The 27,757-nt window shown below is 45.4% G+C and overlaps 1 protein-coding gene across 2 annotated transcripts in view; it reads right to left on the bottom strand.

Moving 5' to 3' along the window:
- Positions 1–27,757, bottom strand: part of NUDCD3 (NudC domain containing 3) — a 114,675-nt gene that overhangs the window by 43,953 nt on the left and 42,965 nt on the right. For both annotated transcript variants that reach the window (XM_029604225.1, XM_029604224.1), the window contains exon 5: positions 26,783–26,926. In XM_029604225.1, the coding sequence (XP_029460085.1) occupies positions 26,783–26,926 (144 nt within the window). The remainder of the gene's footprint in view (positions 1–26,782; positions 26,927–27,757) is intronic.

The following is a 27,757-nucleotide window of genomic DNA, read 5'->3' as shown; positions in this document are numbered from 1 at the left end:
TACTCTAGGGATTGGGAGGGCTGCAGGTGGCTCTTGGGTGTTTGACGACCCACCCGAGGCTCTGCAGTAGTTCCTTGACTCTGGTGGTTGCGTGATGGCTTTCCTCTGGTGATTTCGCTCTGATCAGTCAATCTTCAGTTTTGGGTGCATGAGGATTCCTTCTTTCCTCAGTGTTGCTGCTACTACCACCATGATCTTGGTGAACGTTCGGGGAGCCGTAGCTAGCCCAAACGATAGGGCCTGGAACTGGTAGTGATGGCCCAATATCGCTAAGCATAGGAAACGCTGATGGATGCGATGGATTGGTATGTGGAGATAGGCTTCTGACAGATCCAAGGAGGTCAGGAATTCTCCCGTTTGTACCGCCTTTATGACCGAACGCAGGGTTTCCATGAGGAAGTGGGGTACCTTCAGGTAGCAAATGACGGTCTTGAGGTCCAGTATGGGCCGGAATGTTCCCTCTTTCTTGGGCACGATGAAGTAGATGGAATAGTGCCCAGAAACTTTGTTGGTGTGTGGGCACCGGTGTTATTGCCTTTAGGGCGAGGAGTTTTGATAGTGTGGTTTCCACTGCCTTCCTCTTGGAGGGGTCATGGCACGGAGGAATCACAAACTTGTCCGGGGGGATGCTGTGGAAGTCCAGGTAGTATCCCTCTCGGATGATGGATAGGACCCAATTGTCCGATGTATTTCGACCCATCTTTGGTAGAATAGGGCGAGTATGCCCCTTATGATCTCTTCCTGTAGATGGGTCTGCTGATTCTCATTGTGTGTTGCGGCTGGGGCTTGGTCCCGAGCAGGCTCCTCTTTTGTTGTGTCTGTTCCGAAAAGACTGTCCCCTGCCAGCGGGCGAGGGGCTTGGTAAGTGTTTTTGTATGGTCTAAAACGCTGGGATCCTCTGCCCTTGGGTGCCCGGGGAGAGGGGCGTTGGTTCCTCTTGTTTCTGTCCTCGCCCCATTTGTCGGCTAATTTGTCCAGTTCGCTTCCGAACAAGAGTGTTCCTCTAAAGGGCATTCTTGTGAGAGGTCACGTTGGCTGACCAGCTTCGGAGCCAGAGCAGTCTTCTGGCTGCCACTATGGATGAGAGGCTCCTGGTTGAGGTGCGTCCCAGGACTGAGGTCGCATCCGTGAGGAATGATATTGCCGGGTCTAATGCCTCGATTGCCATAGTTGCGTCCCTGGCCATAGCCAGGCAGGCGCGTGATACCACGGCACAGCAGGCAGCAATCTGTAAGGTCATAGCTGATACATCATAAGTGCTTGAGGATGGATTCCTGCCGTCTGTCATTGGCATCCTTGAGTGAAGCTCCTCCCTCGACTGGTATGGTAGTGCGCTTTGTGGTGGTGCAGACCAGGGTGTCGACCTTGGGAAACCTCAGGAGTTCCTTCGTTGTGGGGTCCAAGGGGTAAAGAGCTTCTAGGGCTCACCCTCCCTTAAAGGTGGCCTCTGGAGCATCCCATTCCAGGTCGATCAGTTGTTGTACAGCCTGTAGTGTAGGAAAATGGTGTGAGGTCTGGCGGAGCCCAGCCAGGAAGGGGCTCACCTTGGACTCTGCTGTGTTGCATGTGTCCGGGATGGCCAATGCCTTCAGACTCTTGGCTACAAGATCTGATAATTCGTCTTTTGGAAAGAAGCGCATCATGTTCGATACGGTTCCGTTCCTGGAGGGATTTCCCCCTCTTCCAAGGGTTCTGATTCGTCCTCAGACTCATTCTCCTCCGACATGGTCACAATTTGAGACCGTAGCCTCCACCGAGATAGAAAACATTGTTCGAAAGATTAACCCAGTAGCACACCTGCTTGACCCCATTCCAACAAAAACCCTCAGGCTAATTCCAAACTGCCTAGCAAGACCCATTGCAGACATCACCAATCTCTCCCTTGAACAAGGAGTACTCCCGGATTCCCTTAAATGCGCCGTAGTCAAACCTATATTAAAAAAAACCCATCTTGACCTGACCATCCCATCCAACTACTGCCCCATCTCGAACCTACCATTCCTGGCCAAGATCATCGAGAAGACAGTCAACCACCAACTGTCAGAATTCCTGGAAAACCACAACATACTGGCTCCCGCTCAACATGGTTTTAAAAATTTCACAGCATCAAATCACTAGTACTCGCCCTCACAGACACTATACTACGAAGGTTTGACAAAGGTACATCCTTCCTCCTAATCTTACTGGACATCTCCGCCGCATTTGACACAGTCAGCCATAAGATCCTAATTCACAGGCTAAGAGAAATAAGCATCAGTGCCACCATTCTCCAATGGTTTCAATCATTCCTCACCAACAGATCTTTTAAAGTAGCCCAGGAAAATACAACATCAGAAAGAATCCCCCTCTCACAGGGAGTCCCACAAGGCTCATCCCTATCCCCTACCCTCTTCAACGTCTATATGCTGCCATTATGCAAATACTTAGACAAAACAGGACTCACTTACTTCCTATACGCGGATGACGTACAGATCCTGTTCCCCATCAGAGACAACATCAACAGTACTCTAAACCAATGGGAATCATACCTGACAGACAACCTCCATCCTCACCAAAATGGCACTAACGCTCAACTGAAGTAAGACGGAAATTCTTCACCTCGCCAGAAAAATGTCAACACCCATCTTTGACCCCACAACTCTGTCCAAATACAACATGCTCTCGACGGTTAGAGACCTCGGAGTCACTCTGGACCAGGAATTGAACTTCAAACAACATATCAAGACACTGATAAAAGAAGGGTTCTACAAATTCCAAATCCTTAAGAAACTCCAACCTCTACTCCACCCCCCAGACTACTGAACGGTACTGCAATCGCTCCTTTTCACCAAAATAGACTATTGCAACGCCCTCCTAACAGGCCTCCCCGCATCCACCCTCAAGCCCCTCCAGCTTCTTCAAAATGCAGCCGCACGATCTCTAACAAATAAGAAAAAAACAGATCACATTACACCCGCACTCAAACAACTCCACTGGCTGCCTGTCATGATCTCAATACAAAACCCTCATGCTCATACACAAAGCAATCCACAATGACAAAGCCAGCTGGTTACAAGGACCTCTGACCCCTTGCAACCCCACCAGAAATCTCCACTCAACCAATACAGGCTTACTCCCCACTCCCTCCATCAAGGAAGTATGTCGAGTCTCCACAAGAGAACGCGCTGCATCCATAGCAGGTCCTCACCTCTGGAACAACTTTCACCCTCCCTCAGAACTGACCTCTCTACACCCACCCACCGAAAGAACCTCAAAACCTGGTTCTTCTGGAAAGCATTCCCGCCAGATAAATAATTCCGCCATTGCCACCCTTTCCCGCCAAATAACATTCCCTACCACCTCGCTCACCCTCTCCCCTAGCCCTTCCAATTCCCCCTCTAATCCTGTACATAGTTAATTCAAGTCAGAACTTATCTCTGTTAAACAGATATTCTGTTAAGCAAATTATACTTGTAATACTATTTTGGAAATCAGTTATATATACTTAGCTAGTTATGCAGTTAATCTGTTACAATGTATCATGTCATTATAAGGCTGGCCTTAGACATCATGTTATATGTAAACCGATGTGATATGTCAAATCGAATGGCGGTATAAATAAATAAATAAATCTATCCCCCCCCAAGGGGAGGTATTTGTCCAGGGGAGGCTCATCTGGTGGAGGCCAGGAGGGGCCTGGGAGGTTCTGGACCACTGGCGGGGGTTGTGGTTGAGCTGCAGGTGGCCCTGTGTGCGTGGATGTAGGAATTCAGCTCAGCAAAGAATCCCGCCCAGGTGAATTTGCCTGGGACCGCATTGGGACCGACAGCACTCCCCAAGGGCCCCCACTGTGGAGGGGCTGAGTCGGGAATAGAGAGGTCTGGGGTAGTCTCGCTGGTGGATCCAGAGTCCTCTACAGGCTGAGGGGGACCTTGTCTCGGTTCCCCCCGAGCTTCTTTGCACAGCAGGCACCGGGCGGAAGTCACCTCGGGCTGCGCCGCTCTCAGGTGGCATGCCTGACAGAGGGTTGGGACCCTTAGCTGTCTTAGATGGCGGTGCCATGATTTGCATGTGTATCCTGTACAGGTGCGCGTGCCGGGAGGCCTGGTTATGCGCTCCGGGTGCGCCTACGTTGTGCGCGTAGGAGCGGAAGATGTGCACGTGGCTGTGCACACAGGCCTATATGTGTGCTCGGCATTCTTGAGCGTGCCACTGTGTGCCCGGCCCCGATGCGCACGCCGCTATGCACACAAGTACTTTATGTCCCCGGCTGGCCACTGTGAGCACGGCTCAGTTGTGCGGACAATGCGGCGACTGGGGGGGGAGGCGCCGGTGACCACGCGGTAAGATGGCGACCCCATGTGGGAAGACCCTCTTGCCGGATCGGGGTCTAGCCCGGACGGGGCTGCTCAACCCGATTGTACAGACGCCGGAGGGACGATCTGTGCGGCTGTCCGAGCCTCGGAGACTTAGAGAAAGTTTTCTACCTTACCTTGTCTCGACGCTTCCCGGTCCTCTGCTGGGCGGTCTCCGGCTGCGGGAGGAAGAGGGAATTACCTTCACTGCCACGCTCTGTTTTGCACCCGCTGCCTCTCAGCTGCTCCCTTTTCAGGGGGCTAAATCCACACCGGGTCGGCTACCGGACTGAGGCTGCCTCTCAGCCGCTCCCTTTCCCGGGGGCTAAGTCCACGCCGGGACCAAGGCTTACTTCTGAGGGATCTCGGAAATCACCTCAGGAAATCTTGACTGGGGGAGGGACCCTTAGGTATCACCGCAGGAGAACGGGGCTCGTTTTGGAGGTAAGGTTTTCTTTGTTTCTTCTTTAAATTTGGAGTTTGGTTTTCTAATGCTGTGCAAGCGTGTGTGAAGTCCTGAACTGCTATGGAGACGGAAAAAACTGAAGAACAGAGTCTCGTGCATGGGTATATGTAGTGCTGAATTCAGATTGAAATCTGACTCCGTCTCCAACTGCTATCAGAAGCACACTATACCCCATTGGTCCCGAGTCCATCTGCTACACGCTAGGAAAACATAGTTTTTCAATTTTCTAAATCATGCATGGTTTTTCCAGAAAAAGTATCCACACAAAGCAGGTGCAATTCTCTGCGGGTACTTTTTCCTTGGACAATTTTCAATGGGAAAGTACCTGTATACTTTCCCTTTGAGAATCAGAGCAAAATTAGTGAGAAATAGCACTTGTGGCCTTCATACTGGCATGCAGAGTTTTGAAAATTGTCTTTGACATATTCTCATGTTTATAGTAATAAAAATTGATTGGGACAATGGGATATACAAGCAACCTCAGGTAATAAATCTTCTGGCTGTACACTCCTAGCTGTTTTTATTTTTTGACCCAGCTGGTTTTATTTACAGTGCTAACCTCAAACCGCGAGTGAGATTTATGGGTCTCATTCTTTCTTCAGCTTGATAGCAGACAAGAGAATGTGAATCTGAGCTCTCAGGATTAACTGCACCAGTTAATTTCATGGAGTATCCCCTAGTCCTATTTGAAAGAGTAAATAACCATTCCCTATTAACCTGTTTCACACCACTCATGATTTTATAAACCTTTATCATATTCCCTCTTAGTCATCCCTTTTCCAAGCTGAAAAGTCCTAAACTGTTTAGCCTTTCTTCCTATGGAGTTCTAAATCCTTTATCATTTTGGTCACCTTCCTCTGTATTTTTTCTAATTCCATTATGTGCTTTTTGAGAAAGGACAACCAGAACTGCACACAAAATTCAAGGTGCATGCAAATTTTCTCTCATGCATATTCATTGTGGATATCATAAAAATCCGACTGGCTGGGGGGTCCCCAGGACAGGGTTGGGAACCACTGCCCTATATCTTTCCTGATCACTAACATTCTACTTGCTTTTTTGAGGCTGTTGCCACACATCAAGCTTAGGATTTCAATGTATTGTCCACAATAAAGCCAAGCTCATAAGAAATGCCATGCTAGATCAGACAAAGGGTTCATCAAGCCCAATATTCGGTTTCCAACAATGGCCAATCCAGATCACAAAAGTACCTGGCAAGATCCTTTGCTGCTAACACCCAGGATAAAGTAGTGGCTTTTCCCAAATCTACCTGTCTAATAACAATTTATGGATTTCTCCGGGAACTTGCCCAAACATTTTTTAAACTCAGCTATGCTAACTTCCTTTACCACATCCTCTGGCACTGAATTCCAGAGCTTAATTGTGCTTTGAGTGAAAAATATTTTTTTCTGATTTGTTTTAAATGTGTTTATTAAATTCATGGAGTACCTCCTAGTCTTTGTATTTTTTGAAAAAGTAACTGATTAATATTTACTCATTCTGTGCAACTCATGGTTTTATAGACCTCTATCATATCCCCCTCAGCCATCTCTTCTCCAAGGTGAACAACCCTAACCTCTTTAGCCTTTCCTCATAGGAGAGCAGTTCTAACCCCTTTTCCATTTTGGTCACCCTTCTCTGTATCTTTTCCAATTCAATTATATCTTTTTTGAGATGTGGCAATCAGAAGTGCACACAGTACTCTAGTTGAGGTTTCACCATGGAGTAATACAAAATAATTATGACATTCTCCAACCCTTTCCTAATAATGCCTAACATTGTTTGCTTTTTTTTTTTTTTTTTACCATCGTCACTCACTGAGCTGAGGATTTTAAAGTATTGTCCATGATGCTGCCCATGTCCTTTTCCCGGGTGGTAACTCCTAATATGGAACCTAACATCATGTAACTACATTGTGGGCTACTTTTCTCTATGTGCATCATTTTGCACTTGTCCACATTAAATTTCATCTGCCATTTGGATGCCCAGTCTCCCAGTCTGCAAGGTCCTTCTGCAATTTCTCACAATCCGCTTGTGATTTAACAACTTGGAATAATTTTGTCTCATCTGCAAATCTGATCACCTCAAATCATTGTTCCCTTTTCCAAATCATTTATAAATAAATTAAAAAGCACCGGTCCCAGTACAAATCCCTGAGGCACTCTACTGTTTACCTTTCTCCATTGAGAAAGCTGACCATTTAGTCCTACTCTTTGCATCTCTTTTCATTTGTCCACATTTAAACTTTATTTGCCATTTCCCAGTCTCACAAAGTCCTCCTATAATTCCTCAATCTGCTCATGTGTTAACTACTTTGAATATTCTTGTGTCATCTGAAAATCTGATCACCTAACTTGTTGCTCCCTTTTCCAGATCACTAATGAATAAGTTAGCACCTACACGTAATCTGCTTTGAAATGCCTGACAAAGTGGAGTATAAATAAAAAAAAAAAAAAGTTAACATACCAGTGATGTTCAGATCCCTGGGGCACTCTATTTACCTCTTTCCATCAGGGAAAACTGACCATTTAGACCTACTCGTTAGCTAGAGTATCTTTTATATCTACTCTGTTTTCTATTCTTTAACCTGTTACAAATCCACAATAAAATACTGCCTCCTATCCCAGGACTTTTTAATTTCCTGCAAAGTTGTTAAAACAGCAAATTCTATATCCAGATATTGCAAAAACAACTCAGTGTAAAAGGAAAGAATTTTTAACCTTGAAAAATCTAGCAGAGCAAGTAGGTGCACAAATCCTTGTACGATATCCAGCTAAATGTATAATGCGGTTTGAAAATCAAAGATATATATACTATGATCCAGGAGATTTAAAAAGATTCTTAGAACCCAAAAAATTAATTGGTGGGAATATAAGCCAATCTAACAGCGGTTAGAATAGAATAAGGAGTGTGAAAATTTCTTATATTATTAGTGTATTTCCTATTAAAGCTCATTTAATTCAGATGTATACTGTAAAATTACATGGTAACAGATGATTTTCATTGTTTAAAATGTTTAAGGTATTAATTACCTTTGTATTTTGTTGGTAAATATAATTCTTTAGAGCTGTACTTGTTAACGATGGGAAATCATATTTGTATTGACAGTTTTTTGTCATAATTATTTGAAAAATCAATAAAGAATAAATTAAAACAGCAAACTGTAAGGAAGTACAGAAGGATCCTGCGAGACTAGGAGACTGAACATTTGACTGGCAGATGAAATTTAATGTGGAAAAAATGCAAAGTGATCTCAACTACAGGTACACAATGCTGTGTTCCATATCAAAAGTTACCACCCAGGAAAAAGAATTTGAGAGTCCGTGGGGGTGATATATTGAAATCCTCATCTCAATGTGCAGCAACAGTCAAAAAAGCAATTGGAAAGCTAGGAATGATCCAAAAAGGAATGGAGAATAAAACTGAGAATATCATATTGCCTCTGTACTGATCCATGGCGTGCTGTTCTGGTTGCCCATAGGTTAGGCTGGAAGCTACATAGGTTAGGACTCTTCAATTTGAAAAAAAGATGGCTAAAGTTTATCAAATCATGAGTGGCCTGCAATGGGTAAATAAGATGGCTATTTACACTCCATGAAACTAACAACCAGCAGATTTAAAACAAATCAGAAAAAGTATTGTGGAATCTGTTGCTAGAGCTTTTGGTCAAGGCAACTAGCATAGCGGGGTTTAAGAGAGGTTTGGACAAGTTTCTGGAGGAGAAGTCCACAAAACTTTAGCAATATTGACTTGTGAAAGCCATCGCTTATGCCTGGGGATGAGCAACAAGAAATACAGAAGATTTACATTTTGGAATTTGCTGGGTAATTATGACCTGTACTGGCCACTGTCGGAGACAGAATGCTGGGCTCGATGGATCTTGGTGTGACCCAGCATAGCATTTCTTATGTTATGTTTCTTAAAATGAGTCTCTCAAGAAAGACTATATTAAATGTGTTCTGAAAATTCAGAAAACTATATCAACCAACTCAACTTTCTCCAGGCTGGTTTATTCTTTCAAAGAATTCTAATAGGTTAGTAAGATGATTTCTCTTTGCCAGTGCTAGCTCTTTCTCCAAGTTAAGTCTATTCATTTGCCCAGTAATGAGAAATTACTACTTACCTGATAAAGAAAAGGAAATTAGGACAGTCAGATGAATCCAGAATAAGTGGGTTGTGCACCTCTACCAGCAGACGGAGACAGAGCAAACTGACGTCACAATACACATACCCCTGCAGTGACATCAGCCTGCCAGTATTTTCTGCAAAAGCAACTGTGGACAGACTTGCAAAAACTTGATTAAAAACAGCCAACCGGCAACACTGAGCTCAGACAAGAATGTAATAACACTAGTTACAGTTACGTAGGCACACAGGATGATCAATATGCAATCATTTAGCAGTCAAGGAGGGAAGCTGGAGTCATCTGACTGTCCTAAAGAAAAGGAAATTATCAGGTAATTTCTCATTTCTTAGCGACCAGTCAGATGAATCTAGAACAAGTGGAATGTACCCAAGCTACTCCTGAATAGTGCGGAAGGCTGCCCGCGGTCCAGTCAAAACTGCACGTGCAAAGACAGTGTCCTCCCGGGCCTGAACATCCAGATGATAATATTGGAAAAGGCGTGTAAGGAGGACCGTGTCGCAGTCTGGCAAATGTCAACAAGGGATAACAATCTAGCTTCTGCCCACGACACTGCCTGAACCTTAGTGGAATGAGCCCTAACCTGACTAGGTAATAGCTTTCTAGCATCCAATTATACAGCCGTGACTACCTCCTTAATTCAGTGAGCTATTGTAGCCCTTGAGGCTAGCTCTCCCTTTCTAGTATTGCCATAAAGGACAAACAGGCAATCCAAATTCGACAAAGGCTCAGTAATCTTTAGATACCTGACAATATGCCTTTTGACATCCAAGGGTCACAACAGACGACACTCCTCTACATCTCTCTCTCTCTCTCTGTCCAGAGATGGAGGGAGATGGACTGATTCAAGTGAGACTCAGTGACCACCTCCAGCACATAGCTGTACCGCCCCTGGAATCACCTGAGAAGACAAGGCCGGCAGTTCGGAAACCCTACACGCAAAACAAATTGCCACAAGAAAAAACATTTTAAAGTTCAGCAACTGCAAGGACAGAGTACGTAGCGGTCTAAATGTAGGGCTTGCCAAAAACTCCAAAACCAAATTAAGACTCCATAGGTCCACCGTAAACCACAAAGGAGGCTGAAGATGTTTCATTCCTTTCAGAAAACAGGCCACATCAGGATGAGCCAACAAGGATCCACCCATTTACCAGACCCCTGAAACAGGTGACAGCCGCTACTTGTACCTTTAAGGAATTAAGAGCCAAGCGTTTATTCAAGCCATCCTGGAATCTTGATCAAGGAAGGAAGAGTACCTCAATCCTCAAATCAGGCCTCAAACAAACACTCTCCAAACCCACACATAGGTCAAGGAAGTAAAGAACTTTCTATTTATTTATTTAATTAATACATTTATATACCATTTCACCAAATGCGAGAGATGGCCAAAGCGGTTTACAATATTTTCAAAAATGAAAATTAAAAAACAAGTTTAATAAAAATAAAATAAAAAACACAAATGAACTAAAAAAAAAGAACAACATTACATTAAAACATCATGATCAATTTCCAACAAAAATAAAAATAAGAAATAAAAATAACTTTAACATGAATTTATAAATAGAAGTTAAAGCAAAACTATTTACAGAACTTATTTGATTTTAACGACAGATGAGCGACTAACCTACCTAGAGGTCTAAGCAGTATCTAGATTACCGAAAGCTTCTTTGAAAAAATGAGTTTTTAGGGCTTTTTAAAATTCTTTTTTATTGTAAATTTGCCTTAAGGGATCAGGCAAGGCATTCCACAGTATAGGTCCCGCAACTGAAAATGCTCTTTGTCTGGTGACGTTTAAGACGGCCTTTTTTACTGAAGGGACTTCCAGAAGATTTTTTCCTTTTGATCTAAGATCCCTAGAAGGTTTATAAATTCTAAGTTCAGAACAAAGCCAAGTAGAATCAATATTGTTTAGTAGTGACTGAATAAGATTAAGAATCTTATATTTTATTCGGTACTTCACCGGCAGCCAGTGTAACTTCTGTAAAACTGGGGAGATATGTTGCCTCATCGGAGTAGCTGTAAGTAATCTATCGGCAGAATTTTGAATAATTTGAAGTGGCTTAATGGAGGATTCGGGTAAGCCTAAATATAGACCATTGCAATAGTCTATGCCGGAAAGAATTAAAGCTTGCAAGACTGATCTAAAGTCATTAAAAAATAATAAAGGTCTTAATCTTTTTACCACATGTAATTTAAAAAATGAATTTTTCACAACCTTAGAAATGTGTTGTGAAAGTGATAAATTTGAATCGATCCAGACTCCCAGGTTCCGGGCGATTTTGGTAATTTGGATGGTATCTTTACCCAGCTTAATATTTGCAGGAGGAGCATTATTAGAATTTAATATAAAGCTCAGTAGTAGAATTTCTGTTTTCTATTTGTTTAATTTTAAACGGTTATGAGCCATCCATTTTTCGATGGTACTTATGTATAACTGCACCATAGCCAATGTTTCTGCCCAAGAAGATTTATATGGTACAAAGAGCTGAATATCATCAGCGTAGATCTTATACTGTACATTCAGTGATGAAAGAATATGACACAAGGGAAGCAAGTAGATATTGAATAATATTGGTGATAAAGATGAACCCTGAGGTACACCTGTAGATTGGGAATAATGGTAAGAAGAATGAAAACCTATATTAATTTGACAATGACTGTGTTCAAGAAAGCTTTTAAACCAATTCAATACTGTGGAACAAAGTCCTATATAATGTAGAATGGATAGTAAACTTTTATGGTCCAAGGTGTCAAATGCAGCTGAGATATCCAAAAAGATTACCAAATAATCTGTGTAGGAGTCAAAACCTCTTAAAAACGTATCGAAGGATGAAAGGAGAAGAGTTTCCGTGGAATAGCCCCTACGAAATCCGTGTTGATTAGGGTTTAAAATACTGTGTTCATTCAAGTAATCTTTAAGCTGGAATAAAACAATGGATTCCAGAGTTTTTGCTAAAGATGATAAAGAGGCTATAGGTCTCAAATTTGAGAATTCCGAAAATGGGTGAGAGTTATTCTTCAATATAGGCAATACTGAGGTTTGTTTTAGCACATCTGGGAATTTTCCCGATTCTAATGACTGGTTAAAAGTTTGGCATATATAATCAGGATAATTCTCAATGATGCCCCCAAACAATGAACCTGGACAAGAATTAAAAGGTGAATTTGAAACTTTTTGTTTGCTCACAATTTTTTGTATAATGTCCGAAGAAATTGCCTGAAACTCAGACCATTCCACATTAAAGGCTTTCTGTTCATAATTGGGATACGACAGGTTGCTGAATTCTTGGGTTATTGTTTCAATTTTTCCTTGAAAAAAGTTTGCAATTTGGTTACAGGTTTCGTTTGTAATTTCTGAATTAGTCTAGGTACGATCTGCTGTTAATGTTTTAACTATATTAAATAGTACAGCAGGATCATTATTAGCTTTTGCGATTTTCTCCGCATAATAATGTTTTTTTGCTAAATTAACTTCTTTTCTATATAGCTTTAAAGTGTCAGAAAAAAACATTTTTGTATTTACGTTTTTTTGCTTTAACCAGATACGTTCTTTTTTCCTAAGATCAGTCTTTAAGAGATGAAGCCTATCATTAAACCATGGGAAGTTTGGTTTACTAGGATTTTTCTTTTGAGTTATCAATTTGAAAGGGGCGACCAGATCTAATGTCTTTGTAATAGCCAAATCCCAGTTCTCTAAAGATTTATCTACGTTTTCAGCCAATTCATTCGGTAAGTTGGAGGTTAGTTCATTTATGACTATTTCAAGAGATACAATTTTTCTTATTTTTAACTTGCTTTATTTACGGAAAGATTTTGAGGTTTATTCTTAGTTGGTAATGCTGAGAAAGAAATCAAATGATGATCAGACCATGGAACTACCTCGGACTTCAAACTAGATGGTAATATATTAATATATGAAGGATTATGAAAAACCAAATCCAAGGTGTTATCCCTATGTGTGGGACCTAGGATCAGTTGTTCCCAGCCTAAGCCAAGCATAGCATTTAAAAAGGAAGAAACTTGGCTAGAAGGAGGATCGTTATTTATTTGTAAGTTGAAATCGCCTATTAAAATTGTTTCCTCTAAATTCACCATCACCGATGAAATAATTTCTAAAAACTGGGATAAATCATGTTCTAAGGATTTTGGGGGACAGTACGTTAAAATCACATTCAAATACTGTGTGGTAATAATTAAAATCTCAAAGGGCTCTGTACTTGGGAACAGCACAGCACAGTGGAAATCACTGCCACAGAGTATCCATGTTTCCACAAGCGAGCCCTTTCAAGGGCCATAGCGTAAGACAAAATTGAGTCAGATCTTCATGGAGAACAGGTCCATGCTACAACAGGTTCCTGTGTATTGGAAGTTGAAGAGTCAAATCTACCAGAAACCTCCGCAGATCTGCATACCACGGTCTCCTGGGCCAATCTGGAGCGATCAAGAGCACCATCCCTCTGTGGCATTCGATCTTTCGAATCAGTCTGTCCAACATGAGCCATGGAGGAAAGGCATACAGCAACTTGTCTTCCGGCCACTCCTGCACTAGGGCATCGATCCCCAATGGCCTTGGATCTCTTCTGTGGCTGAAGAATCACGGAACTTTCGCATTGTGCAAAGTCGCCAATATAGAAACGGGAGACCCCAGTGATCCCAAATCAGCTGAAACACCTCGTCCAACAATGCCCACTCTCCTGGGTCCAGGCTTTCCCTGCTAAGAAAGTCTGCACTTATGTTGTCTTTGCCTGCAATGTGCGAGGCTGAGATCATCTGGAGATACACCTCTGCTCTTTCTATAATTTGATCTATTTCCTGCGACACTTGTACCTCCGTGATGACTGATCTAAGCCACAGTTGTTGCATTGTCTAACATTATTTGGACCAATTGACCCTGCAGCCTGTTGCCAAACTGTAAGCATGCCAACCGGACCGCTCTGGCTTCCAGCTGATTGATGTTCCAGAGAGTCTCTTCTGCACTCCAGTGCCTTGCCAGTACTAGCCAGTCCGGTGGGGATAGGGAAATTCCCTTCCGTAGATGATCCACCTGCAGCCACCACTGCAGCTGGGAGGAGACCTCCATCGGCAGATGGAGCCGAACTGAATAGTCCTGAGACTGCAGATTTCACCGTGAAAGCAGGGAAAACTGAAGAGGACGCATATGCCATGAAGCCAAGGACCTGCATATAGTCAGGCACAGAGTATTCAACAACAGACTGAGTTGAGCAAGCAACTTCTGAATTTGAACTTCCAGCAGCAACACCTTACCCTGCTTCGTACTGAACCAAACCCCTAGGTATTCCAGCGACTGAGTAGGCTGAAGGCTGCTGCTCTTGGCTAGTTTCACTACCCAGCTGAGCTCCCACAACAGGGAAATCACCTTGCAAGTCACCAGTCCGTTCTCCTCCAGCGACTTGGCACGAATCAGCCAGTTGTCCAAATATGGGTTACTAGGATCCCATCCTCTCTCAACTCTGCTGCAATAACCACCATTACTTGGAAAAGGTTCTGGGAGTAGTGGCCAGACCAAACAGCAGCGTCCAAAACTGAAAGTGGCGTCCCAGAACTGCGAACTGCAGGAAGCGTTGATGTTCTAGTCGGATGCAAATGTGAAGATACGCCTTGGACAGATCCAGAGAAATCAAATTCCCCCGACTGCACGGCCATTATCACCGAAAGCAAAGTCTCCATGTGAAAATACTTCACTCGCAGATGATAGTTGACGCCTTTGAGGTCCAGGATAGGATATAAAGAGCCCTCTTCTTTTGGGCTCAACGAAATAAATGTATTTTCTTGAGACATGGGCACTGGGACCACAGCCCTCAGCTTTGCCTATGTAGCCTCCACTGCCCGCTTCTTCTGCGGGAAGTGGCAGGGACACACCATGAACATGTCTTGAGGAACACTGCGAAACTCCATCGCATATTCTTCTCTTATCACCTTTAGGACCCACTGATCCAATGTGATTTCGAACCACCTATAAGCTGTTTTTTGTTTTTAAACTTACCAGAGCTCAGCCTTACCTTGCTGAGTACAGAGACGGTCTCTGGCTGCAGAGGGAGAGGGCATGTGCCAACACCGCTGCGCTCAGCTTCCTGCACCTGCTGCCTTTCAGCTGTTCAAGCAGCTAAGTCCACGCCGGCTGAAAAATCAGCTAACGGACTAAGGCACTCGTCTGAGGGACCACAGAAATCAACTTAGGGATTTTCAACTGTAGGAAGAACCATTTGGTATCATCGCAGGAGAGTAGGGCAAATTTATTTCCTGAATTCTCCTTTTCTTTAAAATGAAGCAATCCCCAGTGGGGAGATGCACGTCCACCATCTGCTGGAGATGGAGAGTACTGGCAGGCTGATGTTACTACAGGGGTATATATACTGTGACATCACTTTGCTCCGTCTCCATCAGCTGGTAGAAGTGCACAAGCCACTTGCTCTGGATTCATCTGACTGGACGCTAAGAAAATTTTCTTACCATTTTTGCAGACACTTATGTCAAACTCACTGGAAGGTTGGCCAAGCCACTGTGCAACTCTAGCTCCCTACTGGGGAGGGTGACAAAGCCACCATGGGGATTTCATACCTGCAATTACATGTGATGACTATTGTTGAATGTAAGTATACAAAAACATAAATAAAAGCCAAGTTCTCACTCTTTGCAGATATCTTATTATATATGTTGAACTTGGAGAAATCTTTGCTGTCACTACTAAGATGAATATGGTTTGATTTCAGGTTATAAAATAAATATAGGAAAGTCAGAATTAAGAGTCCTTCATTTGACTGAACTTGCCTCAGACTGCTCAATTCGACGTGCCTTACAATGAAACAAAGGTAATGTTAAGTATTTGGGGATTTCCTGCCACTAGATCTGAAGGATCTGTATGATATAAATTATTATCCAAAGCTTTCTAGATTTAAGGAAAATGCTGGAAGATGGAGAGGTTTTTCTGATAAATAGTTAGGGAGAGCAAATTCAGGGAGAATGAATTGGCTCTCTCAGTTATTATATCTATTTACTATGGTACCTGTAGCCTTGCTTGTGTACTCTTATCAGTGGATTTCTGTGGTATAATAAACTTGCCAGAACTGGGTTGAAAATCTTGAAGCGACCTAAGAAAGAAGGTTCCATATTAGGAGTTACCACCCAGGAAAAAGATCTGGGTGTCGGTTCATATTACATTGAAATAGTCTGCTCAGTGTGCTGTGGCAGTCAAAAAAGCAAACATGTTAGGATTTATTAGGAAGTGAATAGCAAATAAAATGGAGGATGTCAAAATGCCTCTGTATCGCTCCATGGTGAGACCACACCTTCAATACTGCGTGCAATTCTGGTCACTGCATCTCATAAAAAGATATAGTTGCGATGGAGAATGTACAGAGAAGGGCGACCAAAATGCTAAAAGGGGATGGAACATCTCCCCTATAAGGAAAGGCTACAGAGGTTAGGGCTGTTCAGCTTGAAGAAGAGATAGCTGAGGTGGGATATGATAGAAGTCTAAAAAACCATGATGGGACTTGAATGGGTAAATGTGAAACAGTTATTTACTCCTTTTGGATAATACAAGGACTAGGGGGCACTCCATGAAGTTAGCAAGTAAAATATTTAAAACTAATTGGAAAAAATTATTTTTTCACTCAATACTCAATTAAGCTCTGGAATTTGTTGCCAAAGGATGTGGTGAAAGCTATTTGTGTAGATGCGTTTAAAAAAAGGTTTGGATAAGTTCCTGGAGGAGAAGTCCATAAACTGCTATTAATCAATAGGGAATAGCCACTGCTTGTTGCCGGCATTAGTAGCATGGGATTTATTTAATGTTTGGGTACTGTCCAAGTACTTGTGACTTGGATTGGCTGCTATTGAAGACAGGATAATGGGCTTGATGAATCCTTGGTCTGACCCAGTATGGCATATCTTATGATCTTATGCAGGGCTTTCACTGCAGGAGCAGCCCTTCAATTAATCTTGCTCATTCAGCCTAATCAGGCCTCAGCTCAGAGAATGGAATATGCTCTCCTGCCATCTGCTAGAGACGGAATACTGGCAGGCTGAGGTCAGCATGGGAGCCTATATAGTTACATCATCAAGTCTGTTGATCTCTGTCTCCATCTGCTGGTAAGGGGGGGACATAACTCCATGCATCTGGACTGGTCTGGCTGAATGAAGAGAAAATGTGATCTTCAATAACGTGTGTAGTTTTATCTGAGGGCAGGGAGAGGCAGAGAATGGAACCATAGCCAGAGTTTTCATTGTACAAAAACTGCTCACGTTTTGCGACAAAACATTATGCACAGAGAAAGCAGGCATAAATCTCTGCATATAGATTTGTTTACTTGTGCAAACTCTGTGAGTAAAGCTGAGTTGCTTACCTATAACAGGTGTTCTCTGAGGACAGCAGGATGTTAGTCCTCACACATCAGATGGAGCCCCGACATGGAAAACTTATGTTGAAGTCTCTAGAACTTTGACTTGCCACACTGGGCATGCCCAGCATGCCCTATACCACTCGTCCACGCAGGGTCCTTCTTCAGTCTTATCATAGAACTAGACATAAATCAAAAAAATAGAAGAAACCCAACTCCGTGGGATAGTGGGCGGGTTTTGTGAGGACTAACATCCTGCTGTCCTCAAACAAGCAGGATGGCAGTCCTCACACATGGGTGAATCCCTAGCTACAGGCTGTCCCCCAACAAAAATGGGGACCAAACACCCAACCAGGTGCCAATGGTCTCAACAACAATGGTGTTGTTGGTAACAAGAGAGGGAGACAGCCTGAACCCAAACAACGGGCCCTAGGCGGAAGAGAGTTGGGTTCTACACGTCAAACAGATTCCAAAGCATAGACTGGCCAAACCTACTGTCACGTTGGCCATCCCTATCCAAACAATAGTAAGATGTGAATGTATGGAGAGAACTCCACTTCACAGTCTTGCAGATCTCCTCCAAGGGAACTGCTTGCAAATGGGCCACCAACGCTGCCATGGCTCTGACAGATTGAGCCTTGACATGACCCCCAAGATGCAGTCCCGCCTGGGCATAACCGAAGGAGATGCACTCTTCTAGCCAATTCAATAGTGTCTGCTTGGCAACGGCAATGCCCAACCTATTTCTATCAAAAGAAACAAAAAGTTGGGTGTCTGCCTATGGGCTTCTGTCCGCTCCGGTTAGAAGGCTAAGGCTCTCTTGCAGTCCAAACTGTGCAGGGCTCGTTTGCCTTGGTGTGAATGGGGCCTGGGAAAGAATGTTAGCAGGGCGATGGACTGGTTAAGATAGAAGACCGTCACCATCTTAGGCAGGAACTTAGGGTGTGTATGCAAGACCACCCTGTCATGATAAAGCTTAGTGTATGGTGTACAAGTCACTATACCTGGAGCGCACTGACCCTGAGCGCTGAGGTGACCATCATCAAAAATATGACCTTCCAGTCAGGTACTTCAGGTCACAGATGCACAGCGGATCAAAAGCAGCTTTCATCAGCTGAGTTAACACCATACTGAGGTCCCAAGACACAGCGGGTGGCCTTAGGAGAGGATTCAATTGAAGCACACCCTGCATAAAATGTACAACTATAGGCTGTACACAGATGAGCTTACTATCTACACCATGGTGGTATGCACCAGTTGCACTCAGATGAACGGAGTTGGTTTTTAAGTCAGCTTTCAATAGATGTAGAAGACAATCAAGTAGTTTTTGTGTAGGGCAGGAAAATGGATCTAGGGCCTTCTGCACATACCACATGGAAAACCTCCTCTACTTCAGGCCATAGGACTTTCTGGTGGAAGGCTTTCTAGAAGCCACCAAGACCCAAGTCACATCTTATGAAAGGATCAAGGGGCTGCAAAATTAACTCTCAAATCCAGGCTGTGAGTGATAGGGCTTGGAAGTTGGGATATCTCAGCTTGCCTCAATCTTGTGTGATGAGGTCTAGGGAAGTCCCCAGACTGATTGGCCTCTGGATGGACAACTCCTACAGGAGTGGAAACCAGACCTGCCTCAGCAATTAAGGGCTATGAGGATCATTGTCCTCTTGTCTTCATGATGCTTCAAGAGAGTCTTCACTACTAAGGGAGTCAGAGGAAACGGGTGCAGAAGACCTTCGCACCAATGCCAGGCAAGGGCTTCTGGGGCTGGTTTGCTTTCTGTCCTGTACAGGGAGCAAAGCAGAGGTACCTTTCTGTCGCAAGGGGACATGAAGAGATCCACTTCCGGGCTCCCCCAGAGGCAGAATATCCGATCCGCAACCCCTTGCTTCAGAGGCCACTCGAGGGGTCTGAAGACAAGACTCAGTCTGTCCACTAAGACATTCTCCACTCTGGCCAGGTACATAGCCCTGAGCACCATCCCATGGGAGAAGGCAGCCGATCTCTGAAAGCCCATAGTGCACAACTGATCACCCATAGCTCCAGGAAATTGATTTGGCAACAGCGTGCCTGGGCAGATCAGACCCTGAGTGCTGAGCCCATCTATATGAGCTTCCCAGTCCAGGGTGAATGCATCTGTAGTTAGGACAATTTGAGTAGGAGTATGTTGTAAGGAGATCCCCCGTTCTAGATTCGAAACTACCCACCACCAGAACAAGGCGTCGCGAAGGGGTGAAGTGACTCGGATGTGATCCTGGAGGTGCTGCGTGGTTTGATACCATTGTGACTTCAGAGTCCAATGGGCTTTGCGCATGTATAAATGTGCCAAGGGAGTGATGTGAACGGTTGCAGCCATATGGCCCAACAACCTCAACATGTGCCAGGCTAACATTTGCTGAAACCCTTTCACAATGGTCATCAGGGTGATGGCCCTTTGACAAGGCAGGAAGGCCTTGGCCTGAGCCTTGTCTAGCAGGGTTCCTATGAAGTCTAAATGAAGTGACGGGCTGAGATGGAACTTCGGGTAGTTGATGATGACCCCTAGTAACTCCAACACCTAGATGGTCAAGCGCATGGACTTGATGGCCCCTGCCTGAGATGTGTTATTGACCAGCCAGTCATTCAGATAAGGGAAAACATGCACCCCCAGCCTGTGGAGGTGCGCCACTACCACAGCCAGGCATTTTGTAAAGACCTGTGGGGCTGACGTGAGCCCAAACAGCAATATCCGATAGTGGAAATGCTGTTTTCCCAAGACAAATTGGAGATACTTCTGGTGACTTTGGAAGATCTTGATGTGGGTGTACGCATCCTTCACATCAAGGGAGCACAGCCAGTCCCCTTTTTGTAAAAAGGGGATCAAGGTGCCCAGGGACACCATCTTGAACTTTTTCTTTTTGATAAATCTGTTCAAGGCCCTTAGGTCTAGGATGGGATGGAATCGTCCTGTTTTCTTTGGAATCAGAAAGTACCTGGAGTAAATCCCCACCCTCTTTGCCCTGGTGGAAAAGGTTCAACTGCTCTGGCCATTAAAAGGGAGGAGATACCCAATAGTAGTACTTCCTGATGCACTACCAGTCCCCCAAAGTGGGCTTGGAGGGCCATCTGGCAGGGCACCCAATAGGTTCAATCAAAACCTTTGACGGACGATGGAAAGAACCCACTGGTCTGAGGCCACTGGTTTGTAAAGAAACGCAGTCTGCCTTCAACAGGTTGATCCATTGCCCTGGGTTTGGGTAACTAGATACGCTCCCTATGACCCAGTCATCCCTGTAGTTGACCGAGGCGCCGGCTGGACCTTGGGAGCTCTCTGCTGCCTGGGATGGCTCCTGGAGCCCTGATGTTGCTGATGGGAGCAGATCGGGAACACGGGGCCTTAGATGCCCTAGGTAGGAAGGTCCTTCAGGGCGCTATGCTCCTTGCCCATATTGCGTCCTACCAATTGCATATGATCCAATTGTTGTGTCTGTCGGTTCCCGATGCCCTCTCTCCGCCCTCTTTACCTCTTTGGCGCCTCCCCTCTTCGCCCGCGGGAAGATTGGCTGCCACAGCGTCCTTCTGCCGAAGTCCTCCGGCAACCCCGGACCAGCTAGACCCTGCAACCCGCCATGTTTCCTGAAGGCCTAGGGGGACGCGCACGGCCCCGACTGAAGTACTGGCGATGGCGCGAACCTCAGGGGCCTCCCCCTGTGATGACGTCACCCACGACAGATATATAAGGTCTTAGAATTTGCTAACAGATTGAGTTAGCAAGGGTTCGGGTTACTCTACCTAAGCTACTCTGCCTCCTCGGACTTACCAGGGGTACCCGCTCATCGGGGGCCTTGCTCTCTTTGTTTTTCAGGTGACAGTCTGGAACCAGTACTCGCTCCTCGAGGGCCCTCGTTCCCAGACTTGCTCCGTATTCTCTTCTGCCTGGAAGTCTTCACTGCTAACTACATCAGTGAGTTACCATTGCTCTCTCAGAGCTTTCCCTGGAACCAGGTACTCGCTCCTCGAGGGCCTATACTTTCCAGCTCCTGGGCTTCTATGACATTGTGTGAGTGTTACCATCAGGTTCGGTACATGAACTCTGCATACCCTGCCTACTCACTATATTTCAGTTTCTCTACAGCTCAGCCTCCAGGGATCGCTGTTCCAGTATCTGAGGGACTACAGCCCAGCCGGGCATTCCAGCTCACTACTGCCACCTCTGGTGGTTCAGTATACTGTCTAATAAAAGAACTAGTGTGTGTCTGTCTCCTAACTCTGAGCCTGACCGGTGGTCCCTCTCAGGATCTTCCCCCGGGGACGTGGTCATCTGCCATCGGTCCAAAGATCCACCCACAACTCTCCTAAATAACTACAGATTACTAACTCCCTAGCAGACTGCTAACTCCTAACACATCACCAATACCACCTGTGGAAACAGGTCCAGGAATTGTCGGGAGCACCTGCCCCAGCAACAGGACACTTTTCATGGTGGTACTGCAGCAAGGCCTGGAGGCGAGCAAACATGAGGTGCAGTCCACCTACAACATTTTTTGAAATAGCGGCGAGGGTGGCTGTAGAGGGCACTGGTGCCCGCAGAAAGGCCTGGTTTAGTGCCTTGGACCTTCAGCCAGAGGTCCAGTTGAAGCTGACGGATTTACCCTGTACTGGGGAGAATCTCTTTGGAGATAAAGTTAGGGACATGGTAGCCCAATTAAAAGACCACCACGAGACCCTGTAACACCTCTCAGCGAGTATCTCAGATCCGCCATCCTCGATCAGGAAATCCTTGCAACAGGGCTCCAGGAAGTCCTTTTACTGCCAGAGAAAGTACTACCCTCCTGCTTCTCGGGCACACACGTCACGTGCCAGCTCTCAGGGTTGCTCACTTAAACAGCGGACCCCCAGGCCTCAACCCGCCCCCCCAGCAAAGCCCTGCTATGGCGTTTTGACTATAGGCAAGGCAGCATAGACCAGATTGCTGTACCCTCGGCCCCCTGGCCCCCAGTCGGAGGTCAGCTACGTCTATTTGTGGACCTCTGGCCCAGCATTAGATCAGACCAGTGGGTTCTCGCCATCGTTCACCAAGGGTACCGGCTAAACGTCAGGGATGTCCCCGTGGACTCTCCCCTGTGTCCATCTCATCAGGAAGTGCTTATGACAGAGATATGTGCCCTATTAATGGCCGGGGCGGTCAAAACCATCCTCCCACGCCAGCGGGGCCGGGGGTTCTACTCTTGGTACTTCCTCATACCAAAAAAACATGGGGCCTGCACCCTATTCTCAATCTGAGGGCCTTGAACAAGTATCTTCAAAGAGAAGACGTCTCTTTTGGCACACCCTGAAACCTCTCCTGCAAAAAGGAAACTGGCTCTGTTCCCTTGACCTAAAGGATGCCTACGCTCACTCCCCAGACACAGGAAGTATCTCTGCTTTCTAGTGGGCAAGGAGCATTTCTAATACCGTGTGGTGGACCTATGCGTGGTGGTCCTCAAGTGCCGCACACCATGCTTCGTGGGAGCGACCATTTTACCATACGGCTGCAATACAAACCTTGCTGCAATAAGCCTCTCTCCTCTCCCCCCCAGTGGTCAGATTTCAGCTTTCCAGGGATCCCACACTGCAGGAAAGACTGCTATTCAGCTTCCCCTCCTGTGTGATCTAAGACTGCTGTCACTCAGCTTTTTCTGTTTTTTTAAAATTAAAAACTCTTAAAGGGGTATTTCCTCCAAACCAAATACCCAAACCAGAAATAAAAACTTCCTTTTTGAAATTTTCTACCAGGAGAGGAGCCTTGCAGGGGAGGGAGAAGAGGTCAGGGAATTAGGGAGCCAGCAATACTGGCTATCAAAAAATGATACAAGACAACTAAAGGTCACTGACCCCCTGCTCGACCCTGCTCCACCAGTGGGATGGTCCAAAAACAGGACCCAATAACTGGAAGCTAATCTTTCTTCACTAACCATTTAGACTGTAGGATGGACTTCCATACCATCTGCTGAAGACTGAGAATACTGAGAGACTGCAGGTGGCACAGTAAGATAAGTATTATGAGTACAATAAAACTTCCATCTTATCATCTTTTGTTTACCCCCGTTGATCTGTAAACAGATGTGATAATCATATGAATTTGGGTATAAAAAAAGTTCTAAATAAATAAATAAAAAATAGTAGAAGAGAAAAACCCATCTGGACAGGTCTAGGGAGATAAGGAAGGAGTGCTTAGCAGGCTAACTACCTAAAAAAATGCCATCTTCAAATAAGTGAACTGTGATGACTTCAATGCTGCTTCTTATAAACTACTGCAACAAACAAATAGAGACAAATGACCACTTAAGTTGGGAACGGAGGGATGGGCCGGCGGATTCTCATTGGGAGGTGCGCTTGGGCGCAGGACGGTGGGTAGCGGCATCCTGAAAGGGCCGCCGACCCCGAAAGGACTGGGGCCAAGACTGGGCCCTAGAAGAATTGCCAATAGGGAAGGCGCCTCTGGCTCTTGGGTTATATCGGCGTTGACCCCGGAAGCGGGTGCGAGTAGGGAAGAAGGATCTAGCCTGTTTCGGACGGTCCTTGGCCAACTTATGGACCTTGTTCTCCCCTAAGGATTTAATAAGCTGGTCCAAATCTTCACCAAGGAGCAACTTACCCTTAAAGGGGAGAGTTCCCAGCTGTGCCTTAGAAGACTAATCAGCCGCCCAGTGTCAGAGCCAGAAGAGCCGTCTGGCTGAGACCGCTGAAGCCATCGCCTTCACCCAGAACAAGTCATATAGGGCATCCGTCCCAAAAGCTATGGCGCCTTCCAACCTGTCAGCCTGCTCTGCCTCTGCAGATGGGAGGTCTTGGGTGCTGAGTAATTGTTGGACCCACCTAAGGCTTGCCCGCTGCATGAGACTGCTGCAGGTGGACGCCCGAACACCCAAGGCCAGGATTTCAAAAATGCGCTTGAGATGGAATTCCAGCTTTCGATCTTGGACATCCCTCAAGGATGTATCCCCCACGACTGGGATGGTAGTATGTTTAGTGACCGCCGTCACAGAGGAGTCCACCTTAGGCATTTTCAATAACTCTAAACACTCCTCCGGGAGGGGATAAAGCTTTTCCATGGCCCTCCCGACCCGGAGACCCGCCTCGGGGGCCTGCCATTCCCTGAGGAGCATTAATTTGTGCATGGGATGGAAGGGAAAGGAGCACGGCAGGGCCCTAAGCCCCGCTAGGACTGGATCCGAAGAGGCTGGCATTGCTGCCGAAAACTCATCCACCGGGGGACAGTCAATCCCCAATTCCTGGGAGATGAAAGGGAGAAGAGGCTCCAATTTCTCCCTGCAAAAAAGACGGAGGACCCGGGGGTCATCCCCCTTTCAGGGGGGGGGGGTGGGGGGCGTCAGCCGGTGGAGGAGACGGAGGGCCCCCTGAACCACACGGACCCGGGTCGCCCCTTGCCCGTCAGGAGCCGCAGGGAGAGAGAGGGAAAGCCGAGGGACCCTGAGGAGGGGCCGCTTCCTCCTGCAAACTAGCTAAGTAAGATTTGTGCAGCAAAAGTACAAAATCAGCAGAAAAACAGGTCTTAATGCCCCCTGGGGGGGGGGGGGGGGGGGTGTCAGGATCTGGAAGAGGAGAGTGTGGGGGCACCAAAAAAAAACAAAACAAATCGGGTCTGGAGCTTCAGGGAGCTCCGAGAAAGAAGCAGGAGAAAAATCCAAAATGGCCGCTGTTCCCGCGGTTTGACGGCCCGGGAATGGCGGGGGTAAACGCTTGTGAGGTCTGGGCCGGGTCCCTGAGGGCATCAGGGACTCGGAGGAACCTTCCCCACCCGGTAAGCAGCGAGAACAGAGACCCTCCCGCGAAAGCCGGACCGAGGAACCCCACATGCTAAACAGAGAGGAGATCGTGGCATGGCTGCAGGTGGGGGATGGGCAGCAAGTGAAAAAGAGCTGAGCTGCCGGTGCTGAAGGAGCGGAGGCACAGAATGAACTGTGCACGCTCACAATTCTCTCTCTTCGAGCTGCAAAAGTAAGTAGGGAAGGCAGGAGCCTGTACCTGAGCCTGTCAGAGGCTCCTCTTATATGAACCCCCCCCCCTTTTTTTTTTTTAAACTCCACAGAAGGGACAAAAACAGTCCCTGGCAGCAACAGAGTCAATGGATCCCAGTGAAGGGAAACAATACAGGAGAGAGGGAGAGAGAAGAGCTGAACAGGGGGAGTGACTGGCACCACCAATATCCACCCCTGCAGCTGAGGACCACTGGTAATAGGGAGCCTAGGCTATATAAAACAAGGGGCCAAGCCCCCCTAGGCCCCCTCAAGAGCAAGGAGACAGAAACTGTCCCCTGTAGAAACAGCACAAAGTTCAAACAAAGTCAAAAACTGAGTTTTTTTTTTTGGAATCAATGAAAAAATACTTGCTTGATCCAGACAACGTGAGAAGAAAAAGGATAAAGACTCCCCAAAGGGACAGAATGAGATAACCAGGGAACTACAGGGTGAGCTGTTCCACCTGCTGGATGCAGACAAATACTGAAGGGCTACAGGATAGGCTCTGTCCTCATATAGGATACCCTTTCAGTTTTAGTCTGTCTCCAGCTGCTGGAAAGGAGGCTCAACCTATGGTCTGGACTGATCCGGGTACATACAGGGAAATCAAGATTAAAGAACACATACCAGAGAACCTGAGATATGAAGATAATTGTGCAATCATAAAAAAAAACATATCAAATCCTGTTCAAGATTAAGTCCAAATGGTGTTATAGTATTGAGACAGTGAACCCAAAGTTGCTCCTCCTATAGCAATATCTTGGAACTATCATCACTACACCAATCTGTCTGGATCAAATCAATGACACAAAAAAAGGAGTTCATCAAAAGAATGCAAATGCTCCATACAATGATAGACTAAGGGAGCTGTAACCCGAAGGTTTTTGATGCAGCTCTGATGCTCAGTCATTCTTATGCTAACACTCTGTGCAATTTTTCCTGTATAAAACATGCCACAGGGACAATAATACAAACAACTCCTGTGGATTTACAATTAGTGTTGTCTCAATCTAATAGTCTTGCCTAATAGGGAATAATCAGTGTGCATAGAAATGTTACACACAGAACATGCTCCACAAGATGGTGTTTTTTTTGGGTGGTTAAAGTTTGCTAAGGACTTCATCAAGCACATTATGAGAAATGCCAGTCCGGAAGAAAGCACCGTCTTTCAATAAGTTCATTATTGACTTTTGCCCTGGTACAGTTGGTTTAATGAAACATTGGCTAATGTCAGGACTTTATTTTTAAGTACATTTAGAAAATTTATAAAAAGTTGACTTTTGGAAGAATGATTGAGAAAACCATTTGTCATTAATAGTACAAGAGTTTACTGGCTTGCCGACCCCCTTCCTTAACTAACATTTCATGTTGTAATATTTGATTCATGGTGCTTGCTACCATATAACTCAGCACGTGTCTATCTTAATTCATTTGGTCTGACACTTTTCACAAGTAGTAAATTATATCTGTACCAGCCTCACCAAAACACATTTCCCCGGCTCCAGACTCCAGAGTGAAGTCTCAGTATTGATCTTGCGAGTGAGCTTCCCTTCCATGAGGACACGCTCGTCATTCCCCTCTCTCACTGCCACACGGATTGAGTCAGTGTGGAGATCCACAGACACCTATAGAGAGAACAAGAAGGGAGAACCGCAACCTGTTATTCTCCACTGGACAGCTATGCACAGAATGTTATTTTCCATGTTAAAGCAATGCAGTGATGGGAGCATTATGCTCAGTATTACTGTAATGCAGTCTGTTATTCTCTACAGTGTATTACTTTCTGTCTTACACACATATACAGTGCCTTGGTTAGTCTTCATGTTTTTGTACATTTTTCACATTCTGTCAAAACTACAAATCAAAATGCATGTTTCACTACTCTACACAACACAATTTCATTGTAAAAGATAAATGCTAAAAGTAATTAAGAACAGAAAATCAAAAGTAATCTTAATTGCATAAGTCTTCACATCCGTTGACTCAATTCTTGGTGGAAGCCGCTTTTTGCAGCAATAATCGCCATGAGTTGTTTAGAACAAGTGTCTACCAATTTTGCACAGTGGGATGGTGCAGTTTTTGTCTATATTTCTTGACAGAAGAGCTCAAACTCTTTCAAGGGAATCTATGGACTACAGTCTTCGAGTCTTGCCACAGATTATCTATTGCATTCAGGTTATGAGCTGTGACGGGCCTCTTGAGGACATTTTGCACCATCCATTCCCCCCCCCCCCCCACCCTCTCGATCTTCACAAACTTCCCTGCCCCCATTGCTGCAAAGCATCCACACAACATAATGCTATCACCAAGCTTTACTGTAGGGACAGTGTTAGCAGGGTGATGTGCTGAATTTGTTACATCACTTAGCATTGAGACCAAAAAGTTCTACTTTGGCCTCAAACTACAAAACCTTCTCCGATGTGTGAACAATGTCCTCTTGAGTATTCCTTTGCAAA

The sequence above is a fragment of the Rhinatrema bivittatum genome, chromosome 5 (assembly GCF_901001135.1).
Source record: "Rhinatrema bivittatum chromosome 5, aRhiBiv1.1, whole genome shotgun sequence".
In the NCBI taxonomy this organism is placed as follows: Eukaryota; Metazoa; Chordata; class Amphibia; order Gymnophiona; family Rhinatrematidae; genus Rhinatrema; species Rhinatrema bivittatum.
Note: the sequence above shows the minus strand (reverse complement) of the source record. Positions and strands in the feature narration are given on the sequence as shown.